The sequence below is a fragment of the Papaver somniferum genome, chromosome 7 (genome assembly GCF_003573695.1).
Source record: "Papaver somniferum cultivar HN1 chromosome 7, ASM357369v1, whole genome shotgun sequence".
In the NCBI taxonomy this organism is placed as follows: domain Eukaryota; kingdom Viridiplantae; phylum Streptophyta; class Magnoliopsida; order Ranunculales; family Papaveraceae; genus Papaver; species Papaver somniferum.
In genome coordinates, this window is record NC_039364.1 from 180,102,853 (window position 1) to 180,130,246 (window position 27,394).

General features: G+C 39.5%; 1 protein-coding gene across 2 annotated transcripts; it reads right to left on the bottom strand.

Moving 5' to 3' along the window:
* Nucleotides 1-18,604: 18,604 nt before the first annotated feature.
* LOC113299117 lies at nt 18,605-26,169 on the bottom strand. Of its 2 annotated transcripts, XM_026548061.1 has the most exons (4): nt 23,755-26,169; nt 22,330-22,458; nt 20,898-21,064; nt 18,605-20,262 (listed from the first exon to the last, which is right to left on the bottom strand). In XM_026548061.1, the coding sequence occupies exons 1-3, from the start codon at nt 24,097-24,099 to the stop codon at nt 20,945-20,947; spliced, it is 594 nt and encodes a 197-aa protein (XP_026403846.1). In that variant the 5' UTR covers nt 24,100-26,169; the 3' UTR covers nt 18,605-20,262; nt 20,898-20,944. The 2 variants fall into 2 exon arrangements, with proteins under 2 accessions (XP_026403846.1, XP_026403844.1); XM_026548059.1 differs by having other exon boundaries at nt 20,898-22,458.
* Between the last annotated feature and the right edge of the window lie 1,225 nt (nt 26,170-27,394).

Here is a 27,394-nt window from a genome sequence, read left to right on the forward strand (position 1 = left end):
GGATATTTCGCTTCAGTCTTTATTGATATAAACTTTCTCGAGCTCAACACAGATGCAGTTCATGTAACAGTGGGGGGTTTGGATTTCTGGCAGAATTTTGAGATACACAATAAGCCTAAGTTTTTTTCTAAGTGTAAGTTTATTGGTCATTCTGATTCAGAATGCCGTAAGAAATCAAAGAACACTGTTAACAACTCACAAATTCAGAATGCTTCTCAAGGTCAGGTGAATGGCACTAAGAAGTCAACTGAAGCTGTGCGTCGACAGCATGGGGGGTGGTTGACAATGCCTCTCATACTGATGCGGTTCAGTATCGGCTAAACAATAAAGAGTTATCTAATGGTGTGCACGAAAATGGGAATATTGCTGGGGGCAGTAATGTTCCTAATGGTAACATTGTATGGAAGGAAGTTTGGCGTAAGAAAAAGGGAAAGAAAGCTCCAATCATTCCTTTTGTTCCTGAAATTTCTGTGGAGAAAAATGATGTTGTGCATGGTCATCATGGGGGTGCGCAACTTACTGTTGATGACTATACACTAACAGATGACGTACATGGTAAACAATAAGCCGATTTCAGTTCAGAAAGCCTTGAACTTCTTCCACGGCTCAAAGCTCAAGTGGAACAAGGTATTGAATTAAGTGCTGAAGAGTGTGTTGTTTTGGAACTTGGAAAAGAAATGGAATAAGATTTAGCTAATTTAAAGAAGATTCGTGAGGATTTGGAAAGAACTACACAGGCGAATAATGCTGGTGGAGTTTTATCACCGAATCCAACTATCAAGGAAATTCAAGATCAAATAAAAGGAATGAAGACTCCAAAGAAGAAAAATAAAGGAGGTGGAAAATATTAGTAATTTCTTCTTCTTTTCTCTTTGGTTATTTTTCAGTTATAATTTTCTAGAAATTTGTGGCTTTTTCTTTGGCTATTTATTTTCACTCCTTTGGTTTATGGGAATGGGGAGGCCTTGTGCTTCCTGCTTGTAATTCTTGTAATTACGTTTTTTTGCTTAATAAACTTTTGGACTTAGCAAAAAAAAAACTCAAAGAGGAGATGGTAGTGATGCTGTCTGAATGATGGATGATTGCAGGATGTGTTGCTGGGGCTGGTAACTTGGATTTTCTTAGATGTATGCCTAGGTTTTACAGGTTATGATATGAACCAGATCTACATAATGAAATGGGCTAATGAACTGATTACAAAGAAGCAAGTGCTGCTGCGAAGAATGGCTAGAAGATACAGGCATGGAGATCGGTTTGTGTTTGTAGAGAGTGTGCAGTTCAACTGAATGGTTGTCATGGGTTGGCTTTGAATTGAACAACAAGTCAGGGAAGCTTGAATGGATGCAACTACATTTTTGTGGTGTTTTGCTTCAGAACTGAAATTGCAGGAATATGAGCTAGTGGTTGGTGGTCATGAATTCAGGGAAATGTAGTTGGAGTTGTTAATGCTACGTTGTTGCAGTCAGGGAGAGGAAATAAGTCTGATAGGGATGGAGCTGTATGACAATGAGATGCAGTTCAAGTTGTTGCAAGTACTAGTGATGATAGCTGGTGCTGTTACTGGGAGATAAGAACTTAAATGGGTTAGTTGGTAAGCTGCAGAAATGCAATGTTGATGAGGATATGAAATGAGTTTGTATGGAAGTGGCTTGAGCATGTGATGAATCTGAGAGGTTGAAGTTGGTGTTGGTGCAGCAAATGTAGGAGAGCAAGCATTAGCTATGATGTTCAATGATTGTGCAACACAAAATCTGGCCAGTGCAAATGGCCTAGGCCAAAGTGAATCAGGCTGAACATACCTGACTTATCTGATTAGCTAACTGACTCAGTAACTTTGACTGAGTTGACTGATGTTTTGACCGGTGACCGGGTGGATTTTGCCGGTCACCTGAGTACTTCTCCGGCGTATTCTCCGATTAACTTCCGGCGGTGGAACCAATTTTCCGGCGACAGTTTTTGGGAATATTTTCTACATGGGTTTTTCTCACATATGGGCTTGGTGGATTTTCATCTAATGGACTTTGAAGACTAGACCTAATTTTGTAAAGTAAAGGAATATAAAAGAAGACTTCTACAACTTTTGGGAAATCACGTATTCTACATGGAGCTTTGGAGACAGCCGCAACTAGGGTTTTCTTTCGTATTTTATTTTTCATATTCTTTATTTGATTATTGATTATGATGAACTCCATAGCTATGAGTAGCTAATTTATTCATTATTGGTTAAGGATGTAGTCCTATATCTACAACTTGTGCTTGATTAATGCATTAATTTTCTCTCTTGATTATCGTTCAAATCTCTACTATTTTTAATAATCACATTATTGATGTATTGTGATAGGATTTAGGTGTTCGTTTAGTTAAGTGGCCAATCAATTGAACTTGCATCCTTGTTCATAGATATTTTAGGGTTTTTCATCGAGCGATAACCCCGAATGCAAGTAGCATGATATGATTACGGTTTGTAGTGATACACTCTCGTCATCATATGTAGAGTTTGACCATTGTCCGAATTGTCATGCGCAATGTATGACAATTGCCTTGATTAACCTATTTCTGAAACTTAATGCTCCTAGGAATTGAACTTAATTAGCGCAAGGCGTTAGGTTATTCTTTAGGTAGAATTCACATACTCAGCTCTAATGTTTGTGTTGATGAACTTAGGAAATTAATGGAATATCTTTCTCTCTTGATACTCTAGGATTTTGATGATGAAGAGATTAAATTGTAATTCTAATCATGAATGCAAGCACTTGTTTAAGATAGAAGATGAACTCCTTGATCAATATCTCTCTCTATTGATTATTTTCAACTATTTTCATTACTTTACTGCTTTGTTTATTTTGATAAAACAAAAATCCCCCATTGGTTACTAAGAAACTAGAATTTTTATAACAACAATTGCCTCTCTGTGGAAACGAACCTTCCTTACCTTGTACTTCATATATATTTTGTTGAGTAAGAAAGTGAATTATTTTTGACGCATATGACTGCGATCAAAAGTACCCTAATTAGGCGAAATCTCTTACGACAAATCAAGAAGCTCTACGAGTACCGTTGGTGGGAAACTAGATAATTGCAGTTTATTTTTCGATTGATTAGATTGACTAACAGTTGTTGAACTTTGATTGAACCTAGTTTGTTTATTCTTGAGAATCTTCTCTTCTAATATAAGATTCACTCAAACTAGATCGAAGTGTCGACGGGATTTTTAGACCTGTTTGTACATCTAAAGACATCTTGTGATAACCCATTGTTAACAGACTCCGTTCTGTGCGTGATTGATCACAAGAGATTCGAGTGGTGTTGTGCAGGTGTTTATTAAAGATTAAAGAAGATTTGAAGACAAAGAAGATTTCTGATTTGGTTTCTATATATTTGGGTGTGCACAAACCTTAATCGGCTGGGATCCAACTAGAATCGGATTTATTCGATTGATTAGTTGTGTAAGATCGGCATCACCTTATAGTTTCTTGTTGTTTTGGGGTAAAAAGCGATTTTGCTGTTTTTGGTAAATTTGGGTGTGTTGATGAGAAATGAATTCAAACCCTAAACAAATGCACTGCACGGGAGTACTTTTAGATTCGAGAGATCAATCTGTAAGACTTTGGCCTAAACCGAGAAATGGCCATTCCAGATTCAATTCGGTCACAAGGTGATGGAGAAGGGTTGATCTTAGGGAGGGAAGCGAAGAAGGTGTTTGAGATCAGAATGTTGAATTATGAAGGTGTGGTTGTTTCATGACTTGTATCAGAAAAATTGTTTATGGCTACATGTGTTGATAACACTTGTGTTGTTTGTCGAAATAGATTGAAATCCTATTTATACAAGTCATGTTCGAGCACACCCTGATCTCGTAGGAAGTGGAGGTGATTAGGCAGTGGAGAAGTGGAGTTGTGTAAAATGTGGTGATCACCACGTTACCACTATGAGGGGCAACTGGTCACGCCTTCACCCACTATCTCATTGTTGTTAACCGTTCGTTCTTCCCTGACACGTTCTCGTAATGGGTGCGTTGCACGCCGCAGGCCGCACGCTGTAGACCGCCAGACCAATACCCCAATGAGCATCCCCCAGTTTGTTACATGTTTGATGTCTCGAGTAAATGGGTCGAGTCGTGAGACTCATCGCTGAAAGCAGTACACAGTGCTTTTAGGTCAAATAATAAATTATTTGTGAAACCAATATTCATAAAACATCGCTTATAATCGATGTGTATGAAGCATCGCTTTTAAACAAGCAGCTGAAAATAATCGATGTGCAAGAAGCATCATTGTTTTAAAGCTCAATTGAATCAGTCGCGGTTGAGCGTCTTAAAAAGTTAGCATGAACGACCACCTTTGGGTGACCGTTTGGTAGCTCTGGGGACTAGCTATTGCTCGGTCGATCGCTCCATGTAGACGAGTGACAGATGGTAGCCATTCTAAAATCCTACCGGTTGATCTAAATTAGATCTGGATCGCTGAAATCGGCTAGCCAAGTTGAGTGGCCGAGACGATTTGCGACAGTTAATGACTACTGTTGAAGCAGCGCGAAGGACCATCTTTGGGCGATCGTTTGAGGATCACGTGGGCTAGTTGTATCTTGGACGATTGCTCCTCATGGAAGGGGGTGGCCAGTGATCACAACGTCGCCCTATCGGTTATCTAATATCTGATCTAAACCGTCCAACCAAGCTAGCAAAGTTGGATGGAAGAGATGGTTTGCGGAAGCTATTTGTTGTCGTTGATCCCAAATTAGGGTTTGGAAGCCGTGTGGCCAACCCTAGTTTAGCTGATCGAATGAAAGCGCTGGGCGCTAGTTTGAGAAGGCCGATCGGCCACGTGCAAAGATGGGCCGCTGGTGTGCACGCTGACATCTCTTGAGATCTAAAAGTAGATCTAAGCCACTCAATTTGTCTGGCGAAGATGGGTGGTCAGGATTGATTTGCGATAGTTGTATCATTCCGCAACCCATATTAGGGTTTTGAAATGGCGCGTTCGCTCTAGTTTGGGCAAACGTTTTTACATTCTCTGGAATTTCCGTGGGCAGGTCGATCGACCAAGGGAGAAGTCGGGCCGCCAACGAACACGCCAACACTTCTTTGATCGTTCGAAATGCAATCCATGCCGTCCAACTAGGCCGGCTAAGTTGGACGGATACAATGGGTTTTGAGACCGTTTTTGCCGGTCTTAGCTTGCTTGAGATTGTTTTGCCAATAGCACGATCACCCACATTAGGGTCAATCGTTTGAAGCGCTGTGGATATACTAGATGGGATTCGCTCGGTCGGAATGCTAATGGGCCCTCCAGTGGTCATCGTGATGATTGCCTAATTCTTCCAGGAGTAGGCTAGGCTTGTTGAATTGCTTGGCCAAATTGTATGGCCATGATCGTTTATTAAGACTGATACTTACAGTCTAGATTTTCCTTAAGGAATTAAAACGCGTTCGATGGCGCTAACTTTTAATTAAAAAGTGTGTGAACACGCTGATATCTTTGTCAGAGGGTGATGTAGCCTATGTGAGTGTTTTCATGCAGGTCTCAATACTGACACTTCGGGAGATTTACGCTACTCCGCTTCGAGTGAACGTTAATCGTTATGTCATGCAAATATTGAGAGTTCAGCTGAGAACATAGCATAGGAAAACACTAGGCAGGTCAATGCATTAGTGGGTAATGCAATAGGTTAAAGTTTACAGAATATGAGGGGTTATTACTTCACGCACCATTCTGAATAAACTTCATAAATATGTTGAATTGCTCAATACATATGTAGTGAAGAGGCTTTGGGAACTCATCATTTTTAAATGGATCATTCTTCTTTGCATAATGATGGCGCATTAAATACAAGGTTTTACAATTTTGACCCCGAACTAAAAACCACCATCAACATTAAGTCCCCTGCTTAGCACGTAACGGTGACATTGTTGTGAGGTAAGCAATGGATGGTGATATACAAGATAGGATGAGGACAAAAGGGAAGAGGCTTACCGGGAAAATTCGAACATCGACAGCGTGCGGGGGGGCACTGGCGCGGCCGTGGGGCGTCGGTGCAGTGGTCCCAGTTGCCTCCCTTCGTGTTCTAATCAAAAGGGGAAGCCTTCTCCCATTAAAACTCCGCCAAACGATCTTGTATAAAAGGGGGTCGACCTTTTTTTTTATGTTCGTTTTCTCCAACTTCGTCCCTTGCATCTAACGTCTTCTCGTCATAGCCGATAGTAGTTCCGCCGCCTAGTGTCCGTCAGCAGCAAGGAAGCCAGCAGCAAGGTAAGTGCTTCTTCCTCTTCTTCCCGTTTTTTTTTTCTTTTTCTTTTTTACATACATGGGTGTAAACCTTAGCCTTAGGTGTAGCTTTCATGAACTTGGAAACTTATCCCCATATGAAGGACATCTCTCCGTTGGAAATATTATAGTGAGTTTTAAAAGTAAATCAATGTCAACATTACTAGAATTATGAGCAAAGAATCATATATGAATGCCGCCGTTTGCCCTTCTCTTTTTTTTTCGTAAAATACCTAGCCTTGAAATTTCAGTTCCATGGGTGTAAGTCCCCATTCAAACGAACATGGGCGCAACTCGGCTGTGGGCACGCATCCACGACTGAAACTTGTGCGACCTCCATCGTCTTTACTAGTTCGTTTTCCACATAATTCCCCATCGTTGAGCTTCGGCTATTAGTGATTGCATCGAATTCGATAAGAAGTTATGTGCATGATTCCTCTTATAGCATGAAGTAGTGACTCTTTTCCATTTTGCTTCATTGTAGTTACTTGAAAGTGAACGTAAGGAATTCTCGTTAAGATGTCACCTGGAAATACTTCTGCTGCTAAGTTGGGAGGTGTTAACAACTCCAAAGACATGCCAAATATTGATGACGAGCTCTTTGTCGTGCCTTATCCGAATATTAGAACTTACCCTAGTCACAAGATAACCCTCCTCACAGGTTCAGAGAATGAAGAGGATGCTCCATCAGTTTCTCTAGTGCGTGTGATGAGGTTTTGTCTTCAAAAGCAAGAGTATCGAGCTTCTCCTATTGATTTCAAAATTTGCCATAATCCATTGCGCTCTTATGAAGGATGGATGAGGCATATGTTGGGTAGTGAGCATATCAGAAATAAGCTGACTAAAGCACAAATTGTTGAAGCTGTCATTGCATCCACAACACTTCACATTAGGAAAGATACGACAGGTTTGATCACTTTTATTTCTTGATGGTGTCCTTCCACGCACACTGCCATATGTAGATGAGGATAAATGACCATCACTTTAGAGAGTATAACAGTTCTGCTGAGTCTTCCGATTGCGGGGAATCTTGATGTTGAGTTGTCTGCTGAAGAAGAAATGATACTCGCCACTCTAGTGAATAAGGCGGAGGGATATGATTCGAAGAAGAATGATGAAAAATGCTTTTATACTTGTTGGGTGTCTGAATGGTTTCCCACGAAACCGAAAGTAGGCCAAGTGTTGGATGATGTACTCAGTGTTGCTGCCTTTTTATCCTTGTGGCTGTCCAGAGACGTTTTTGACGATGGTTCTGGTAAGAATATTATAAGACGGAAGCTCGCGATGTTTGCTATTAAGCTGGATCAAGGCATAGTACTCCCCTAGGCAACCTGTTCCTTGGGTCCTTATACTCTCATCTGGATTCCCTGATAGCAGACGTGTATGTTTCAAACGGGTATATGAAGGTGGAGTCGCATATTCACATTGATTTCCTTCAAGAATTATTATGGGAGCACTTTAAAGGTTATGCTCCTGTCCCTGCAACTTCTTTCTCCAGTCTGTATGGAGGTTTCAGAATACTCCGTTGGCAGAAAAGGCGTCCAAAACCCGTGTTGAATCTTATTGATTTTTTTGACAGCGTGCATGCCATAGATTTTCGTCCGTGGGAACCGGTTCATTCTTCTGTAGTTCAGCCAAAAACCTTCGTCGCCGATCCTGATATAGTGTTGAGCACTGATGGAGCGGATATGAGTTTTGAATAGATCATATTTATGCGAAGCTGCATGCCGGGATATATTTAATCTTTCTTTAATGGATCCTTTACTGTAGTTCCGTATAACATTGACAGAGTCGCTCGTCACATGGGATTTGATCAGGTAATCCCGTTTGATCGCCCGCTAAACCCTTCAACGGAGCTTTTGCCATCTGTTTTTAACACTAGCCTCTTCGCCACAAAGATGAGCCTTCCATTATGGCTCCCAGGAAGAAAACCAGTGGCGACTGATAAGTACAAGGAATTCTGGAGAGAAGAGCTCTTATCTTTTCAAAAATTCGTGGAAGAAGTTGTGACAATTCCACGCGACAAACCTTCTTCTGAGATTTTGAAATGACATAAGTTTTTGAAGCCGTTTCCTTCGGACAAACGGACTAGAGACAGTCCTCGGGAGGAAGAGGCGAGGTCCAAGACGCGTGCAGGCGGCGTTCGAACGACTTCAACTGCTACGGTAATTTTCAACTCTTCCAATATGCAGGTGTGGACGTGCCTTTTCTTAAGTAGACGAATTTTATAGGCGATCTTAATGAATATCTTCTTTCTTTGAAACTGGGGCTTTGGGAATGTGAACGCCTTTGCTAGACTCTCTCGTAGGCACAACGTGGTGTCTCCAGAAGAGAGATCTGGTGATACTGAGTCTCTCGAAGAGGAAGATGAGGTTGAAGACGAGGAAGGCTCAGAATCCGGCAGTGATGAAGGAAGTGCTTCTAAGCGTAGTAGGGGATCTAACTCTCATAGCGAGCCGGAAGATGAACTGGTACGTCTTTTACATATTCTCTGAAGATGATTCTTTTTTCATGTGAAGTAAACATTAACCAGTGACATTGCAGGGTGAAGCCATAACAGAGAATAATCTCGAGGTAGAGGTGGATGATGATGTCGAGAACATTTCTGCCCCTCCTGATGAGAACAGAGACGCTGCGTCCATGGCTCTAGATGTGGCCGTCCCCAAAGAAACTCTCAGAAATACTACTGCATTAGTTGTGAATTCTGTCGCTGGAGCCATTTTTTACCCCCCCCCCCCATTTGACGCCCCTTACACGGATCATGTGTTGGTTGGAGGATTTAGCATGTCGGCTAAGTATGCAGAGTTGTACACCAAAATATGGAAGAAGCACGGTCACATTGCCACTTTCAAGAAGATTAAGAGTCGTTTCTCATTGGTTAAGCGCGTTGAAGAAGCCCTATCTTCCATTTATGATATGTGCAGCGTGACTGGACGCACCGTTTCTGAGGAGGTAGTTCAAAGCTGGGAATTCCATCGAGACGTGTTTGTGAAGTTTGAGTTTAACGCCTCCTGGTTCTGTGAAGGATTTTCTAAAGTCCAAGAGCTGCAAGGCGAAATTGATAATATTCCTTACATGGACTTCATTACTCAGCAAGAGGCAGAAATCGAGAAATTGTTCAAGGAGTTGAAGCTGAAGCAGACTGCTCTCCAGTTAATGAAATACGCCTTTGCCAAGAAGGACGAGTTGTTGTTGTACGATTTCCCATGAATAATTTATGCTTTCTCCTTTATTTTTCGATGTCTTTGAGTGACGTGAGGAATTCCTTTCATGTTTTGATTTTTGGTTTTGAATTAGCAAGTGATTCCTTTATATGGAAATATTTGATTATTTTTTTTGTTTTTTTTTTGGATAATTCATGAGCAGTTTTTCTGAAAGGAATATGCTTGGGTCGACTACTCAGACTGAAATTCTAATTTTTGAATGCAAGTAATGTAACCTAGAGAAATTGTGCATGTTGCATGAAAATTGCAAACATTGCACGAAAAGGGAAACATGTAGAGGAAAATATAAGACGGGGATTGAGAACGACATTAACTTCGTTCTCAAAATGGAACGCGTGCGTCGAGTCCCCAACAAATTTCCAAAAGATCTCTCGCACAAATAATCGTTTTAACGAGACTTACTTGTTGACGAGGTTGTAACGAACGAAAGTTGTTGTAAGACGCCTCTGATAATGAAAAGTCCCCAGTTGTTTCGATCTCTTCCGTGAAACTACACATGTTGACTTGTGGAGAAAGGGAAGATTTCTAGTTCATAGACGCAACTCCCCTGAATTAATTTTCTCCTGGACAATGTGTTTCAGGTCGTTGCATTCATTGGTAGGGTGATGGATGAACCTGTGGTAATGGCAATATCTTGGATCGGTCATCTCTCTGATCAGTTGGTAGACGTCATACAAGAAGTAGTTGAACTACTATGTCTTGTACCTAAACTTCTAGAAGCTCCAGAACCTTCTTCATTGGAAATGGGAAGTGCGGGTATCCTGAGTCTAGCTTTTCTTGCGTTAGCAGCTGTTGTCGTGAGAACTCTTGCGGGCTTTATTACGAGGCTCGTTTCGAGAGTGGAGTTGAGACGTGAGTGTACGTTGACATAGACGCAGATCGCTTAGCTTGGCGGTTTTGCTGAAGTGCAACTTCTCTCGAGGGCCCTGCATCGACGGCAACAACGCTGCGACGCGGTTGAACCAAGTACCGTTCATTAGTGAAGCTCTTGTCTTCATGGAGGTCTTGGAAAATTTCCCCTTCTTCAGGCGCTTCTCTGCTCGGTAAAGTCGGGGCGGTTGTGGCTGTGGATTGTTGAACAACTCTCTGAACTTCTGCAAGGGTCTTGAGATATAGACTCTCCAATAGAGTTTCATAAGCCGGTTCCCTGCTCTTATTCCACAGGTATTGTGACACTCCTGGCGAGTCCCTTTCCCTGTGAAACTGTTTCGGCTCTTTGTTGTCGGCTGGATTTTGTTGTTCATTTCCTTTCAGCTTATGTCCGATATGGTTGTGTATTCTGTCTGCATCACTGCTGGCGAAAGCATGGACTTCTGATAAAGATCCGACGTCATCTTTATCGTTGATGATGTTCTCCAGGGGAATGCTTGCCGACTCCTTCCACAACCGGTTTACAATACTCCATAAAATACAAAGTGTCTCATTTTTCCGTTTGGCGATATTAAACTGATTTGCGAGGAAATCTTCTCATGCCTTCCATGGTGATTGCACCTCGATCATTCATGACTTTCGGAGAGTTTGACTGGCGGGGATGTATTACAGAGTGGATGTTGAAATTGGTGATTGAAATGAAATCGGTTTAACGAATTTGTTCAAACCTAAGATTCGCCTTCTATGTTTAAGAAAATTGAAATGAAATTGAAAATTGATCTCGCAACCGAGAGAATAATCTCCCACTGTGTTCGCCAGTTGTTTTGGGGTAAAAACTGATTCTGTTGTTTTTGGTAAATTTGGGTGTGTTGATGAGAAACGAATTCAAACCCTAAACAAATGCACTGCACGGGAGTACTTTTAGATTTGAGGGATCAATCTGTAAGACTCTGTCCTAAACCAAGAAATGGTTGTTCCAGATTCAATTCGGTCGCAAGGTGAAGGAGAAGGGTTGATCTTAGGGAGGGAAGCGAAGAAGGTGTTTGAGATCAGAATGTTGAATTATGAAGGTGTGGTTGTTTTATGACTTGTATCAGAAAAATGGTTTATGGATACCTGTGTTGATAACACTTGTGTTGTTTGTCGAAATAGGTTGAAATCCTATTTATACAAGTTATGTTCGAGCACACCCTGATCTCGTAGGAAGTGGAGGTGATTAGGCAGTGGAGAAGTGGAGTTGTGTAAAAAGTGGTGATCACCACGTTTCCATTATGAGGGGAAACTGGTCATGCCTTCACCCACTATCTCATTGTTGTTAACCGTCTGTTCTTCCCTGAAACGTTCTCGTAATGGGGGCGTTGCACACCGCACGCTGTAGACCGCCAGACCAATACCCCAGTGAGCATCCCCCAGTTTGTGACATGTTTGATGTCTCGAGTAAGTGGGTCGAGTCGTGAGACTCGTCGCTGAAAGCAGCACAGAGTGCTTTTAGGTCAAATAATAAATTATTTGTGAAACCAGTATTTATAAAACATCGCTTATAATCGATGTGTATGAAACATCGCTTTTAAACAAGCAGCTGAAAATAACCGATTGCAAGAAGCATCATTGTTTTCGAGCTCGATTGAATCATTCGTGGCTGAGCGTCTTAAAAAGGTAGCATGACCGACCACCTTTGGGTGATCGTTTGGTAGCTCTAGGGACGAACTATTGCTCGGTCGATCGCTCCATGTAGACGAGTGACGGATGGTAGCCATTCTAAAATCCTACCGGTTGATCTAAATTAGATCTGGATCGCTGAAATCGGCTATCCAAGTTAAGTGGCCGAGACGATTTGCGGTAGTTAATAACTGCTGTTGAAGCAGCGCGAAGGACCATCTTTGGGCGATCGTTTGAGGATCACGTGGGATAGTTGTATCTTGGAAGATTGCTCCTCATGGAATGGGGTGGCCGGTGATCACAACGTCTCCCTATCGGTTATCTAATATCTGATCTAAATCGTCCAACCAAGCTAGCAAAGTTGGATGGACGAGATGGTTTGCGGCAGCTATTTGCTGTCGTTGATCCCAAATTAGGGTTTGGAAGCCGTGTGGCCAACCCTAGTTTGGATGATCGAATGAAAGCGCTGGGCGCTAGTTTGAGAAGGCCGATCGGTCATGTGCAAAGGCGGGCCGCTGGTGTGCACGCTGACATCTCTTGGCCATCTAAAAGTAGATCTAAGCCACTCAATTCGGCTGGCGAAGATGGGTGGTCAGGATTAATTTGCGATAGTTGTATCATGCCGCAACCCATATTAGGGTTTTGAAATGGCGCGTTCGCTCTAGTTTGGGCAAACGTTTTGACATTCTCTTGACTTGCCGTGGGAAGGTTAGGCCGCCAACGAACACGCCATCACTTCTTTGATCGCTCGAAATGCGATCTCTGGCGTCCAACTAGGCCGGCTAAGTTGTACAGATACAATGGGTTTTGAGACCGTTTTTGCCGGTCTTAGCTCGCTTGAGCTTGTTTTTCCAATAGCGCGATCACCCACATTAGGGTCAATCGTTCGAAGCGCTGCGGATGTAGTAGATGGGATTCGCACGGTCGGGATGCTAGTGGCCCGCCGGTGGTCATCATGATGATTGCCCAATTATGCCAGGAGTAAGCTAGGTTTGTTGAATTGTGTGGCCAAATTGTGTGGCCATGATCGTTTCTTAAGACTGATACGAACAGTCTAGATTTTCCTTAAGGAATTAAAACGAGTTCGATCGCGCTAACTTTTAATTAAAAAGTGTGTGAACACGCTGATCTCTTTGTCAGAGGGTGATGTAGCCTATGTGAGTGTTTTCATGCAGGTCTCAATACTGACACTTCAGGAGATTTATGCTACTCCGCTGCAAGTGAACGTTAATCGTCATGTCATGCCAATATTGAGAGTTCAGATGAGAACATAGCATAGGAAAACACTAGGCAGGTCAATGCATTAGTGAAGAGTGCAATAGGTTAAAGTTTACAGAATATGAGGGGTTATTGCTTCACGCACCATTCTGAATAAACTTCATAAATATGTTGAATTGCTCAATACATATGTAGTAAAGAGGCTTAGGCACTCATCATTTTTAAATGGCTCAATCTTCTTTGCAGAATGATGGCGCATTAGATTGATCATACCAGGCAAAGGAGTTTATTGGTTAACGGAAGAGCCTTTGCATATGACTTGAGATATCTTCATCTTAAAGAATCAAGAGAGTTGTTACCAAACAGATTTGTTGTTCCTTTACTGTTTGGAATACGATCCAAAGGTTCCAGTGCGTGCTCTTATTGAATGTCCGAAGCGCAGGGATACTGAAGAAACTAGGTGAACTATAGGTTTAGTTGCTTGGTCTCAACTATACAAAGTTTGTTAGATTTTGTATAGCGGCTTAATTCAGAGAGTATTCAATTCTGGACTAGGTTCCGGGGTTTTTCTGCATTTGCGGTTTCCTCGTTAACAAAATCTTGATGTGTCTTATACTTTTCTATTGTTTATTATAATTAAAAGTAAAATACACAAACGTTAACTCTGTATTACTTTATAGTGATCTTATAGAGTTTGGTTAAGTCCGAACCTATTATCAAGTAATCATACTATGATTGTTGTGTTGTCCCGATCTCGTATCCATAGACGATCACACAAAGTGTTAATACCGATTTGTAGTATTGTCTCGACTTTGTCCATAGATAATCACTTTCGGTAAGAGGACTTATAGGTGGATAATTTAAAGATTGTGGTGTATTTTGGTACCCTTGTCTTTTCAATTGGTACCAGAGCGCGCAAACACGAAAAGATCTAACAATATGTGTTTGGTGCGTGAAAAAGCGGGGGTATAACAACAACACCCAATATTTTGATTAGCAATCTGTATGGACTAACTCCGAAATACTTTGCTAGAGAATCAACTAGACAGTCAGACTCAATTTAGATAAAAGTATCTCAAGGAGTTAATATCTCTCTCTTGATTTGATTTTTACTCAAGCTAAAAACAATAGCGAGTCTTTATCAAATACAAGGAATAACTTGGACGGTACCAAAGACCAATGTCAAAGGATCAATCAATATCAATCAACAACCAATGGTTGGATTTCCAATTGATGATCACGAAAGCACAACCTGTATTATTTCAATTATATAAAATATAATGCGGAAAAGAAATAACACAGACACCAGAAATTTTGTTAACGAGGAAACCACAAATGCAGAAAACCCCCGGGACCTAGTCCAGATTGAATACACACTGTATTAAGCTGCTACAGACACTAGCCTACTCCAAGCTAACTTCAGACTGGACTATAGTTGAACCCCAATCAGTCTCCCACCGATCCAAGGTACAGTTGTACTCCTACGCCTCTGATCCCAGCAGGATATTACGCACTTGATTCCTTTAGCTTATCTCACCCACAACCAAGAGTTGCTGCAACCCAAAATCACAGACTTGATAATAAACAGATCTGTCTCACACATAAAAGTCTATCAAAGGATAAATCTATCTCCCACAGATAAAACCTAGGTTTTGTTCCATCTTAAGATATAAAATCAAGGTGAACAGGAACCAATTGATAATCCGGTCTTATATTCCCGAAGAACAGCCAAGATTAATCAATCACCTCTCTACAATCCTTCCTGACTACACAAGCGGATTGTCGAGGAATTATAAACAGTGAGACGAAGATGTTTATGACTTCTTTATCTTTCCTATCGGAGAACTATCACGATCTCAAGCCAATCAATCGATTGTACTCGTACGATAGAAGATGCAAGATCAGATCACACAACTACGATAAAGTAGTATCGGTCTGGCTTCAATATCCCAATGAAGTCTTTAAGTCATTAACCTGATTTTAGAGAAGAAAATCAAAGGTTAATGGAGATCGACTCTAGCGGGGGCACTAGTAGCACACAAACGTGTGGGGATTAGTTTTGCACAATGCTAGATGTCTCCTTTATATAGCCTTCAAATCAGGGTTTTGCCTTAGTTACAAAGCAATCCATATTCACCGTTAGATGAAAACCTGATTTAGATACAAGCTAATATTTCTCAACCGTTAGATCAAAAACTTATCTTGTCACACACACTTGGGTAGACGTTTACTGGGTTTGTGAAAACCATGCCCAAACGTGTACGTGTATGTTGGTTCAACATAGTAACCCAAAAGGTTAACCATATGAACATTTCATATCAACCTTGTTCTTCTTCACCATAACTAGTTCAATTGACTCAAATGAACTAGTTAAAGAGTTGTTCAATTGCTATGAGATCTTATGTAACTACACAAGACACAATTGAAACAAAGATGATTCGATTCGATTGAATCGGCTCATGAACATTATAGCCACGGTTTGCATAAAGCATTCCTTAGTAATTTAATGTTTCATGTTCATAGCACATCTTTCGATCATAACCTCTTAAGTTCACAAACAAGTTCACGGACTTAAGTTCATCGGTTGAGTTTTCCAAACTCAGCAGAAATTCTCGGAAAGAAAACTTCCGCCAGTTCGCGGACTGGGTTCGCGGACTGAGTTCGCGGACATAGCACACAGACGAGTTTTGGAAAATCCAGCAGAAATTTTCGGTCGAGAACTTCCGACAGTTCGCGGACTGAGTCTGCGGACTGGGTTCGCGGACTTGTAAATCCAATTCCACAATCCACCCGATTTCTCGTAATCAACAAAGTTCGAAAACTTCGGTTCAAGGAATACATGGTTATGTAATCTAAACTCTCATTTCAATCATTGAGACATTATTAGAGGACGCTATGTAGCCGTTATTCACAGACCGATTCACCTCAGAGCAATTCTCAAAGTGATTGAAACTTTTCATGAGTTTCGTCACTAGGTGAAGATAAACTTGATCAAAGCGAAACGCTTTACCAACACATGATTTCGAGATAAAAGATAAGCAATGAATGCTCAGCTCGAAATGTCAAATGTGTATGATCTAGACTATATAGCATACGACTTTTGTCTCATAAGAAGTAGGAGATAGAATAGATGGACTTTTGAATGATAGATAAGTTCAAGTCTCCACATACCTTTTTGTTGATGAAGTTCCACGGTTCCTTGTATAGATCTTCGTCGTTGTATGATGAATCGCCGTGAAGTCCTTGAGCTCAACTACACTTTTCTATCCTAGTCCGAGACTTAGCTATGTAGGCTAGAAATCAAGACCCATAGTTTTGATCAGTAAGATTGACAAACATGCTTGAGATAGAAACGCATGCGAGGTCGACCTAGCTATGCTCTAACAATCTCCCCCTTTGTCAATTTTAGTGACAAAACTATTAATACATATGGAATACAAAAAAGATACACTTTAGTGGCTCCTATTACATAGTCTAATCTTCAACGTTCCCTGAAATCTTCGTCCTTCCAAGTACTCCAATGATCCCAAAGGTTGTAAGTTTAGCATCACCGTTGTTGAAGATCCGTAGCTATAACAATGAGAGAAATCGAGATTCTCGATCATTATTATACAGTGTCATAGTATTATTATGTAATATCAAAGTCCAATTGTATCACGTATTTAACAATAATACTACGGTGATATGTATCACTCCCCCTTAGTCAATACTCCATCTCGATCATGGAAACCACTCCCCCTTACACAATGATCCGAAAACCATATGTATTTGTAGTGTGAACTACATTATTTCTCCCCCTTTTTGTCAATAAAATTGGCAAAGGTACAAGAACGGGATCATAATGAAATTTCCACAAGAGACATTCCATAGACTAAAAAAAAATACATACCGACTTATTTTAGATGCAATCATAAAGCTGAAGCTAAATGCATTCATCAAGGAGTTTTAAGACACAAGATAACCCCTATAAAATTCCACAGCTGCATACCCCGCAAGATATTACCATTAAGCACAAGTTCAAAAGAACTCTCCCACATTTGATGTCATTCCCGAAAGAACAACAAGAGCGACCTTAATTTCGAAAGAAAAGAAAGATTTTTTAATTAGACACCAAAAACCATAGGAATGATTTTCTATATCCAAAGCTCAACCAAATTAATCACAAGTAAACCCATGATTAATTCAATTGAAAACGCAATTAAATCAAACCACAAAGTGATCAATTTAATTGAAAGTGCTCAACATAAGTAAACTTACGGAGCTACGACTAAGGTAATCATATGGAGATGACTAACTTAATCGTTCACATACTCAACATAAGGAAAACCTTACGGAGTATACGACTACATTAACCAATAGAACATGATTAGTATATCCGTTCATATACTCAACAAAAGAATTTGTGGAATATATGAAAACTCAACTAGATTAATTACAAGAGAACCTATAATTAATCTAATTGGAATACAAACAACCAAACTAACCACCGAAGTAATCAAGTCAATTATTTTGGGCTCAACATAAGAGAACTTATGGAACCCCGACTAAGTTCATCATAGAATATGACAACCTTAACCGTACATGTACTCGACATAAGAAAGAAAACTTATGGAGTACAAACTAAATAACCAAACTGGTTGATTAATTTAGTTCCTAATGCTCAACATGTAGCATCTCATGGAACAACCAACAAGCTAATAAGAATAATCGACTTAGTTGTATCGTGCTCAACATAAGAAACACAATGGAGCCTTCACGGTAAAACATAATAAAATGGATAATTGAAGATCAATACCGTGGATAACATACAAGGATCTATTATATTTTCCATCATAACGATATAATAGACTTTATCCTTGTCAAACAAAAGATATCATCCTATTTTCCATCAAATACATGACTGCATAGATGATCACTCTTTTCAGAGTATCAAAGATAAAGAAGTGTAGTATAGTCATGTTCGAATCACAGAGATTGTTGATGCTCAGAAGAATTGTTTAGCAAAGCAATAATATAATTTTGATTTGTAATTGAGAAATCAGAGAATATAATTGTAAAAAGTAACAGTTGATGTAAGTCTACCAAGACTTTAAGGTTTCACCTAATGTATCCAAATATGTATATGATCAAATTATAACTCAAATAGAAATGAATAATGATTCATTCTACCCGACAGATATATCAAATTAGAATCTCAATGTAATTAAACATATACCATTTCATGTCAATTGATTATATTTCTAACATAAAGCTCGATTGAGAAATGTCACATGGATTCCCTAGCATTCAATATATCCGGAAATCACAATGAATCTAAGAAGTTTATAGACACTACCAACACAAAATTGCAATCAAACAGAGACAAAGAAATGAATTAAAACTTGGACTTTATTTATGATCACTGTAAATAATACTTCAACCCCATTAAGCTTCCCCTCTAGTCTTGGCAGAGAGGGGTTTAGCTTCTCATTGTTGTGTAGATAGCCATAAAAAATATTGAATCAAAAACTCTAACACACAAGAGAGCTAAAAAGAACTGAAAATGAAATGAAAGAAAAAGAAAATTAAGTTTGCAGTATTCCAGCGTACCCTTCTTGGTTGATTAAGCTCATCCTTTATACAGCAACAACTTGACTTCTTCTCTAACTACTTGATTCAAACATTTCCTGGATTGGAAGAAAGTCATTCCAATAGTTGTAACGTCTTCCACATATTTCTGCTCACAAAAGCTGAAATCAGTTAACTGTATCTGACTTGATATAAACAGCTCTCTTCCTGTAAATTCTCACAATTCAGTCAATGTAAACATCAACCAAAATTCCCCATCAATAGCAACCATCATAGCCCTGCACCACTGATTCAACAACCCATGTAAACAAACCCCTAAAATTCAGATGATGATGTGGAACTGAAATCATACATCCATTGAACCATTACCCCAGCAAACCTTTCACACAAACCCATCATTTTCAGTCATGAATCATTGGCATCCAACTCGTCCAAGCACCTTCTTTGTAGCATAATAAAATCAGCCAACACTGACCCCAACTTCACTGCTCGGACGACAACTAACCCATACAATACATCCCAATAATCACCCAATTGTTTTCATGTATGCGCCTCCACTTCCTTGTTCAGTGAGACTGTAAATTTCATGAAACTAGTATCGATTAAACCCCCAAAATCTCGACCTCAACATCTGTATACATCCACACTACTCATTTCAGCCCTCAATTCCTTTCACATGAACCCAATTTTAGTTTACATCAAAACAGCAAACTCCACTTCTTTACAGCACCCACAACGCAAGTGAAGTTCCATGAATCCTCCATATACACACGACTACCACAAACACCACTGCAATAATCGATTTCCGCTATCAAAGACAGACAATGAATAACCCATCTGTAGATGCCTGTACCAACTTCTTCAATTGATTGCAGACCAAATCGAACCTCAAAACCCCCCAAATTCCGTGTTCGTTGCTGCTGTAACTTCAATATCAGTTGCATACCCACATGAGAACCCCACGATTCAATCACTACTGTTGGAAAAAGAATTAAATGATTGATTTGAATCTCGACCCCAAAAATCCAAAGATCCACTCTTGTTGATACGGTAGAAATTCGAAGTAATCAACATCTTCATATCCTGGCTCTTTCTCACTGAATCTCGATCTCTCGCCATTGAAAATGGTTGTAATAGTAGCTAGGAAAATTGAGAAATCCTCCACTAAAATTGATGCTCAGATCCCTTTTCTTTTGATAAGAAATGTAGATGTTAGAGTGACAGACCACAAAAGGAATGTGGTAGGAGAGCTGCCACGTCCATCTTCTTAGCCTCCATTCGCTCTGTCCGTGAAATGAAAGAGCCAAGCAAGTGGATCGAGTGGTTAGCAGCATGGGTGTACAAGGCAGACCACCACAGGCCCGACCTCTTTTGTTTCCTTGAGCTTTATTGTCGCAAACACCATTCAGCTCATCGTTTAGCCATTTATTTTCCGGGTGAACGGGTTTCATTTGTAATTCCTGTAAATGACTTAAAACAACATTATTAGCCAAATACCGATACCTAGCTAGTATAAATGTGGGTATAAAAATGTCTCACTTGCGTGCTTATCAAACTCGCCCACACTTACATTTTGCTAGTCCCGAGCAAAACAAGAAAAAAGTATATCCGCTACACAGCTGGATATGGAGAGACGTCTGCTAAACAGCTAGACGGAACCACTAAACAGTGGTTGAAAAATATCTGCTAAACAGCAAGACAAATCCGCTAAACAGCTAGATTAAGGGTGTCCGCTAAACAACTAAACGAATCCGCTAAACAGCTGGATTAAAAATGTCCGCTAAACAGCAAAAAAAAAACCACTAAACAGTAGTGTAGAAAGATCGCTAAACAGCTGATCTTATCATGTAAAATTATCACTTCATTTTTATTTTTTTTGGATTAAAAAGTACAAGCAAGCAATGAAACAATGAAACCTGAATATGCAGACAGAGAATCATAAAAGCATGGATTTAATTTACCCCACCCCCAACCTAATTTCTACATTGTCCCCAACGTGGCAGTGGTTGAAAACAGTTCAAAGTGGAAAGGAGTAATCAGCCGAGCACAAAATATTATTCATGATAAAGAAAAGAATAAAACTACATTATTTTACCATTGTCGCAGGTCAGTTCGATTGCATTTGGCTCATGCAACAAGCCTTTAAACCTCAAGCTCGCACAAGAGGATGAGTTCTGTCTCGTGAGGGCTTTCAGCTGTGATACCCACAAACACAAGGGTTGTCTCCCTAAAGTGTTGAATTTTATTTCTCCATCCAGACATCTGCAAAACACAGCCAATCAATTATAAGAAGGATCCTCCAGAGTCGTGGTATCGACTTCTGGATTCACAAGTTCCAAAAATGGTTTCAAACGCTGCACATTAATCTTGAAGATGTTGTTATTATTAGGATTTTGAATGCCAACAGTATAATCACGAAATTCATTTTTAACATTGAACTGGTCTTTCCATCGTGACTTAAGCTTACCTGAAAAGTGGTGCAAATGAGAATCATAGCAAAGAAATGGTTCAATTATTTCCCTAATAACATGCTTATCAAGAAACAATTTCATTTTACATTTGCAGTTCGTATCATCCCCATTTTTAATCTCATGAAGTTCATTTAGCTGTGACTTCCTACGTGTGCAAATACTAGGATCAATCCCTTCTATGTCTGCAATACTCCATCCTGCGACACTTATATGCTTCCTAAGAACATGTGAATGCATTGTCTTCTATTTATCATTAAGTTCAGATGGAATGAAAACTTGAACATCTTCATTTTGTCCTAAAATATTATGATTCAGTTCACTCGGAAGGGAATTAAGGTTGGGCTTTGGGAATTCTACGGATGGAGACAATTGCTCGGTCTCACTGATTTTGAGTGACTCAAATCTAGACTGCCACTTATCCAAATCCAGCAACATGGATGAATTCACTGAAGAATTAACTTCTTCAATGTATTCATCCTCATCGAAATCCAACAAATTAGGAAGACAAGCTTCTAAAGGAACCTTAGCTTCTAGATGAGATGTTTTTTCCTGCACACATGTTTCAACCATATTAACTTCATGAATATCATCTCTACCACCTGGATCTTTACATGCATCAAATATGTTCAACTCAACAGTCATATTTTCAAATGAAAGATTCATTATTCCAGTTCGACAATTAATCAAGGCATTTGCAGTTGCAAGAAAAGGACGACCTAAGATGACAGGTATTTCTTTACTAGCATTAGCTACAGGTTGAGTATCCAAAACGATAAAATCCACTGGATAATAAAATTTATCGATTTGAATTAACGCATTCTCAACTACCCCTCTCGGTACTTTAACTGACCTGTCCGCAAGTTGTAGAGTGACTGAGGTGGGTTTTAATTTACCTAAGCCCAACTGCTCATAAACCGAGAAGGGTAGGAGGTTTACACTAGCTCCCATATCCAGAAGTGCTTGTTTGATCATGAAATCCCCTATTATACAAGAAATAGTAGGGCATCCCGGATCTTTATATTTGGGAGGAGTGTTATGTTGAAGAATAAAACTTACCTGTTCCGTGAGAAATGCCTTTTTCTGCACATTGTGCTTCCTCTTGACCGTGCAGAGATCCTTCAAGAACTTGGCGTAAGCTGGAACTTGCTTAATCACGCTCAAGAGAGGTATGTTGATCTTCACCTTCTGAAAAACATCAAGCATATCCTTATTATCAGCCAACTGTTTAGTAGACAACAAACGATGGGGAAATGGAGCATGCATTTTCTTATCAACATCAAAATTTTCGTTTTCAGTATCACTGTGACAGTCACCGCCCTTGGGTTTTGGACACTTCTCAGGTTCGTTTACCTTCATTGGAGTCTCCATCACCTTACCACTTCTAAGAGTCCTGAAAACATTAGCTTGCTCCAAGTTAGAATTTTTAATTTCAAATGTGGCTTTGGGGTTGGGTTGAGTTTGGGCAGGTAATGTCCCTTTCTCCCTAACATTAAGACGTGATTCAATTCTAACTATGTTAGTTTTCAGCTCATCTAAAGTCTTCATTACATTCTGATTTATCTGTGTCTGTCCCTGCGTAAAAGTTTGTGAAGTATCCTCAAGAGAATTCTTATGAGATGGCACATAAGGGTTACTAGATAACGACCCTTGGGGAACATTAACACCATTCATGGTTGGACCATTCCTCCAACTGAAATTAGGATGGTTTCGCCAATTTGGATTGTACGTTTCTGAATATGGGGAGCTAAATGGTCTTTTATAAGTATCCATGGAATTTACTTGGTCATGTAACACTTCTTGAAATGTCGGGATCGTAGGACAACACTTAGTGTAGTGTTCTAGACTTTCGCAAATACCACAAGCATGTTCTACCGAGTCAGCTACCTTAACTACATTTGGTTTCTGAATAACATCAACTTTCCTATGCAAGCTCGCAATTTTAGCATTCAAATCATCTTCCTCACTCGGCACATACATTCCAGGCCTAGAGCTATCTAAGGGTTTGGACTTATTTCTATCCGTTGTGCCTGAAGTATCCAAATTTTGGGCATTTTCAGCTAGCGAATCGAAATAACTCCAAGCATCATCAGGTGACTTATTCAGAAATTGCCCATTACACATCATTTCAACAAACTGACGCATACCAGAATTCAAACCCTCGTAAAAGAAGTTAATAACTCTCCAAATTTCATAACCATGATGAGGGAAGCTACAAAGTAAATCTTTAAACCTCTCCCAACACTCGAAAAAAGACTCACGTTCATTTTGAGAAAAATTCATAGTATTTTTGCGAAGAGTGATGGTTTTATGAATAGGAAAAAACTTTTTCAGAAACTCTCTAGTCATTTTATTCCATGTCCTAATGGTATTTGGTCGCAAAGAATGCAGCCAAGTCTTAGCTTTCTCCTTTAGAGAAAATGGAAACAATTTCAGTTTTACAACATCTTGAGTCGCAGCAACAAAAGGCACAATAGTACAAACCTCATCAAATTCTTTCAAATGTACGTATGGACTCTCGGAGTCCAATCTATGAAACGTAGGTAGTGCTTGCATCTGCCCGTACTTAATCGACACATTGCCAGCATTAGCCGGAAGAACTATACAAGAAGGTGTAGAAGTCCTTTCCGGCTGCAAATAATCCCAAGGGGTTCTAGGTCCATCAGCATTGGCTGCGGCCTCAGCAGCTATTTTAGCAGCTTCAACCTCAGTCGCTAATCTCTCAGCTTCACCTTCCATTGAATGACTAGGGTGATTCACTAATACCCTATTAGCTAAACGGTGATAGTTACGCAGTCGATTAAAATGATCAGACCTAGAATATTGCATACACAAAAGAAACAAGAAACATATATAATGTTACCCAAATGGTTGTGATTTCGGCAATATTTCAGCCTAATCACAACTGAAGCAACAACACTTGTTCCCTGCACCCGTAGCATCTCCTAATGTAGCCAAGTCTTTTGAGCTATCTGACTCCCTGTTAAGAAGCAACATAAATCAGAAAACTCTAAAACAAAACTTAAAATAAACCTATGCAAAACTTAATTCTAAGGAACACTAAAAAATCCCCGTCCCGCGGCGCCAAAATTTGATCACTCTTTTCAGAGTATCAAAGATAAAGAAGTGTAGTATAGTCGTGTTCGAACCACAAAGATTGTTGGTGCTCAGAAGAATTGTTTAGCAAAGCAATAATATAATTTTGATTTGTAATTGAGAAATCAGAGAACATAATTATAAAAAGTAACAGTTGATGTAATTCTACCAAGACTTTAAGGTTTCACCTAATGTATTCAAGTATGTATATGATCAAATTATAACTCAGATAGAAATGAATAACGATTCATTCTACCCGGTAGATATAACAAATTAGAATCTCAATGTAATTAAACAAATACCATTTCATGACAATTAATTAAATTTCTAACATAAAGCTCGATTGAGAAATGTCACAGGGATTCCCTAGTATTCAATGTATCCGGAAATCACAATGAATCTAAGAAGTTTATAGACACTACCAACACAAAATTGCAATCAAACAGAGACAAAGAAATGGATTAAAACTTGGACTTTATTTATGATCACTGTAAATGATACTTGAACCCATTAAGCTTCCCTTCTAGTCTTGGCAGAGAGGGGTTTAGCTTCTCATTGTTGTGTAGATAACCATAAAAAATATTGAATCAAAAACTCTAACACACAAGAGAGTTAAAAAGAACTAAAAATGAAATGAAAGAAAAAGAAAATTAAGTTTGCAGTATTCCAGCGTGCCCTTCTTGGTTGATTAAGCTCATATTTTATACAGCAACAACTTGACTTCTTCTCTAACTACTTGATTCGAACATTTCTTAGATTGGGGGAAAATCATTCCAACAGCTGTAACGTCTTCCACATATTTCTGCTCACAAAATCTGAAATCAGTTAACTGTATTTGACTTGATATAAACAGCTCTCTACACCAGTGATTCAGCAACCCATGTAAACAAACCCCTAAAATTCAGATGATGATGTGGAACTGAAATCATACATCCATTGAATCATTACACCATCAAACCTTTCACACAAACACATCATTTTCAGTCATGAATCATTGGCAGCCATCTCGTCCAAGCACCTTCTTTGTAGCATAATAAAATCAGCCAACACTGACCCCAACTTCACTGCTCGGACGACAACAAACCCCATACAATACATCCCAATAATCAACCAATTGCTTTCCTGTATGCGCCTCCACTTCCTTGTTCAGTGAGACTGTAAATTTCATGAAACTAGTATCGATTAGACCCCCAAAATCTCGAACTCAACATCTGTATACATCCACACTACTCATTTCTTCCCTCAATTCCTTTCACATGAACCCAATTTTAGTTTACATCAAAACAGCAAACTCCAATTCTTTACAGCACCCACAACGCAAGTGAAGTCCCATGAATCCTACATATACACACGACTACCAAAAACACCACTGCAATAATCGATTTCCGCCATCAAAGATAGACAATGAATACCCCATTTGCAGATGCCTGTACCAACTTCTTCAATTGATTGCAGACCAAATCGAACCTCAAAACCCCCAAATTCCGTGTTTATTGCTGTTGTAACTTCAATATATGTTGCATACCCACATGAGAACCCCACGATTCAATCGCTGCTGTTGGAAAAAGAATGAAATGATTGATTTGAATCTCGACCCCAAAACTCCACAGATCCACTCTTGTTGATACGTTAGAAATTCGAAGTATTCAACATCTTCATCTCTTGGCTCTTTCTCACTGAATCTCGATCTCTCGCCATTCAAAATGGTTTTAATAGTAGCTAGGAAAATTGAGAAATCCTCCACTAAAATTGATGCTCAGATCCCTTTTCTTTTGATAAGAAATGAAGATGTTAGAGTGACAGACCACAAAAGGAATGTGGTAGGAGAGTTGCCACGTCCATCTTCTTAGCCTCCATTCGCTCTGTCCGTGAAATGAAAGAGCCAAGCAAGTGGCTCGAGTGGTTGGCAGCATGGGTGTACAACGCAGACCACCACAGGCCCGGCCTCTTTTGTTTCCTTGAGCTTTGTTGTCGCAAATGCCGTTCAACTCATCGTTTAGCCATTTATTTTCCGGGTGAACGGGTTTCATTTGTAATTCCTGTAAATGACTTAAAACAACATTATTAGCCAAATATCGAGATCTAACTAGTATACATGTGGGTATAAAAATGTCTCACTTGCGTGCTTATCAATAGGCATAAATTTTGTAATTGTCAAAAGTCCATTCGTCCTTTCATCAATACGAATACTAATTCATGAACGACTTTACTTTTGACCGCAATATGGGACCTTCAAGTTCACGGACGTAAACAATACATATCCCATAAACAAATTGCAATATCACAAAATCATAAAGATCAATACTGCAATAACATCATCCTCCAAATATTTTTAGAATTTAATACCAATAAACCTAAAAAATAACACAAGAAGATGAAAAAAAAAATAGTTATGTGTAGTCACAATCATCGCTATTCAAAGCACTAGTTATTCTTCCAACTAATCCAAATAGAAGACATACTAGGAAAATAAGAAGATGCATTACTCATCACCTTCATCATTGGACAATTTCCGAGTAGCTTGAATTGAATCCAACTCTTTCTTGAGCTCAGGACACTTGGATCCAATTAACGACACTTGATCTTTTAAGCACTTCACTCTTGCATTTAGCTTGTATACACCCTTGTAAAAAAAATTTGAATAAGCCTCAAGGTGGTAGGGTCTTCAATATCAAGAGGAGTACCTCTTTGTCGCTTGCGAACATTTTCCCTTATACGCCGAAAAGTACATGGACGAACAAGTTTGGGAACCCCAAGAGAATTTCCAATAAAATCAAGTCCACGATCACGACAAATTTGGCTAATCAAACAAGGATAGCCTAACATCTTGATGTGAGAAGTCATCGTCATCATTTGAAAGATGATAAAGCCATAAATATCAAGATTTGTATTGTCGGATGCAAGGAAGAAGACCAATTCCGAAAACTCATAATTCCACCAAGAATTCTCAATTATGGAGGGACAAAGATTAGAGATGCCGAGTTTTCCAAACACCATTAAAGCAATACTAAGATTATTAGTAGGAAAC

Bases quoted from the DNA above. Each gene is read 5' to 3' on its own strand.
- LOC113299117 (XM_026548059.1), bottom strand. From the start codon at position 24,099: ATGCAATATTCTAGGTCTGATCATTTTAATCGACTGCGTAACTATCAC. The intron at 22,459-23,754 runs GTTTGTACTATT...GATGTTTTTCAG, and splicing joins ATTTGAAAGAATTTGATGAG to AAGGTGAAGATCAACATACC.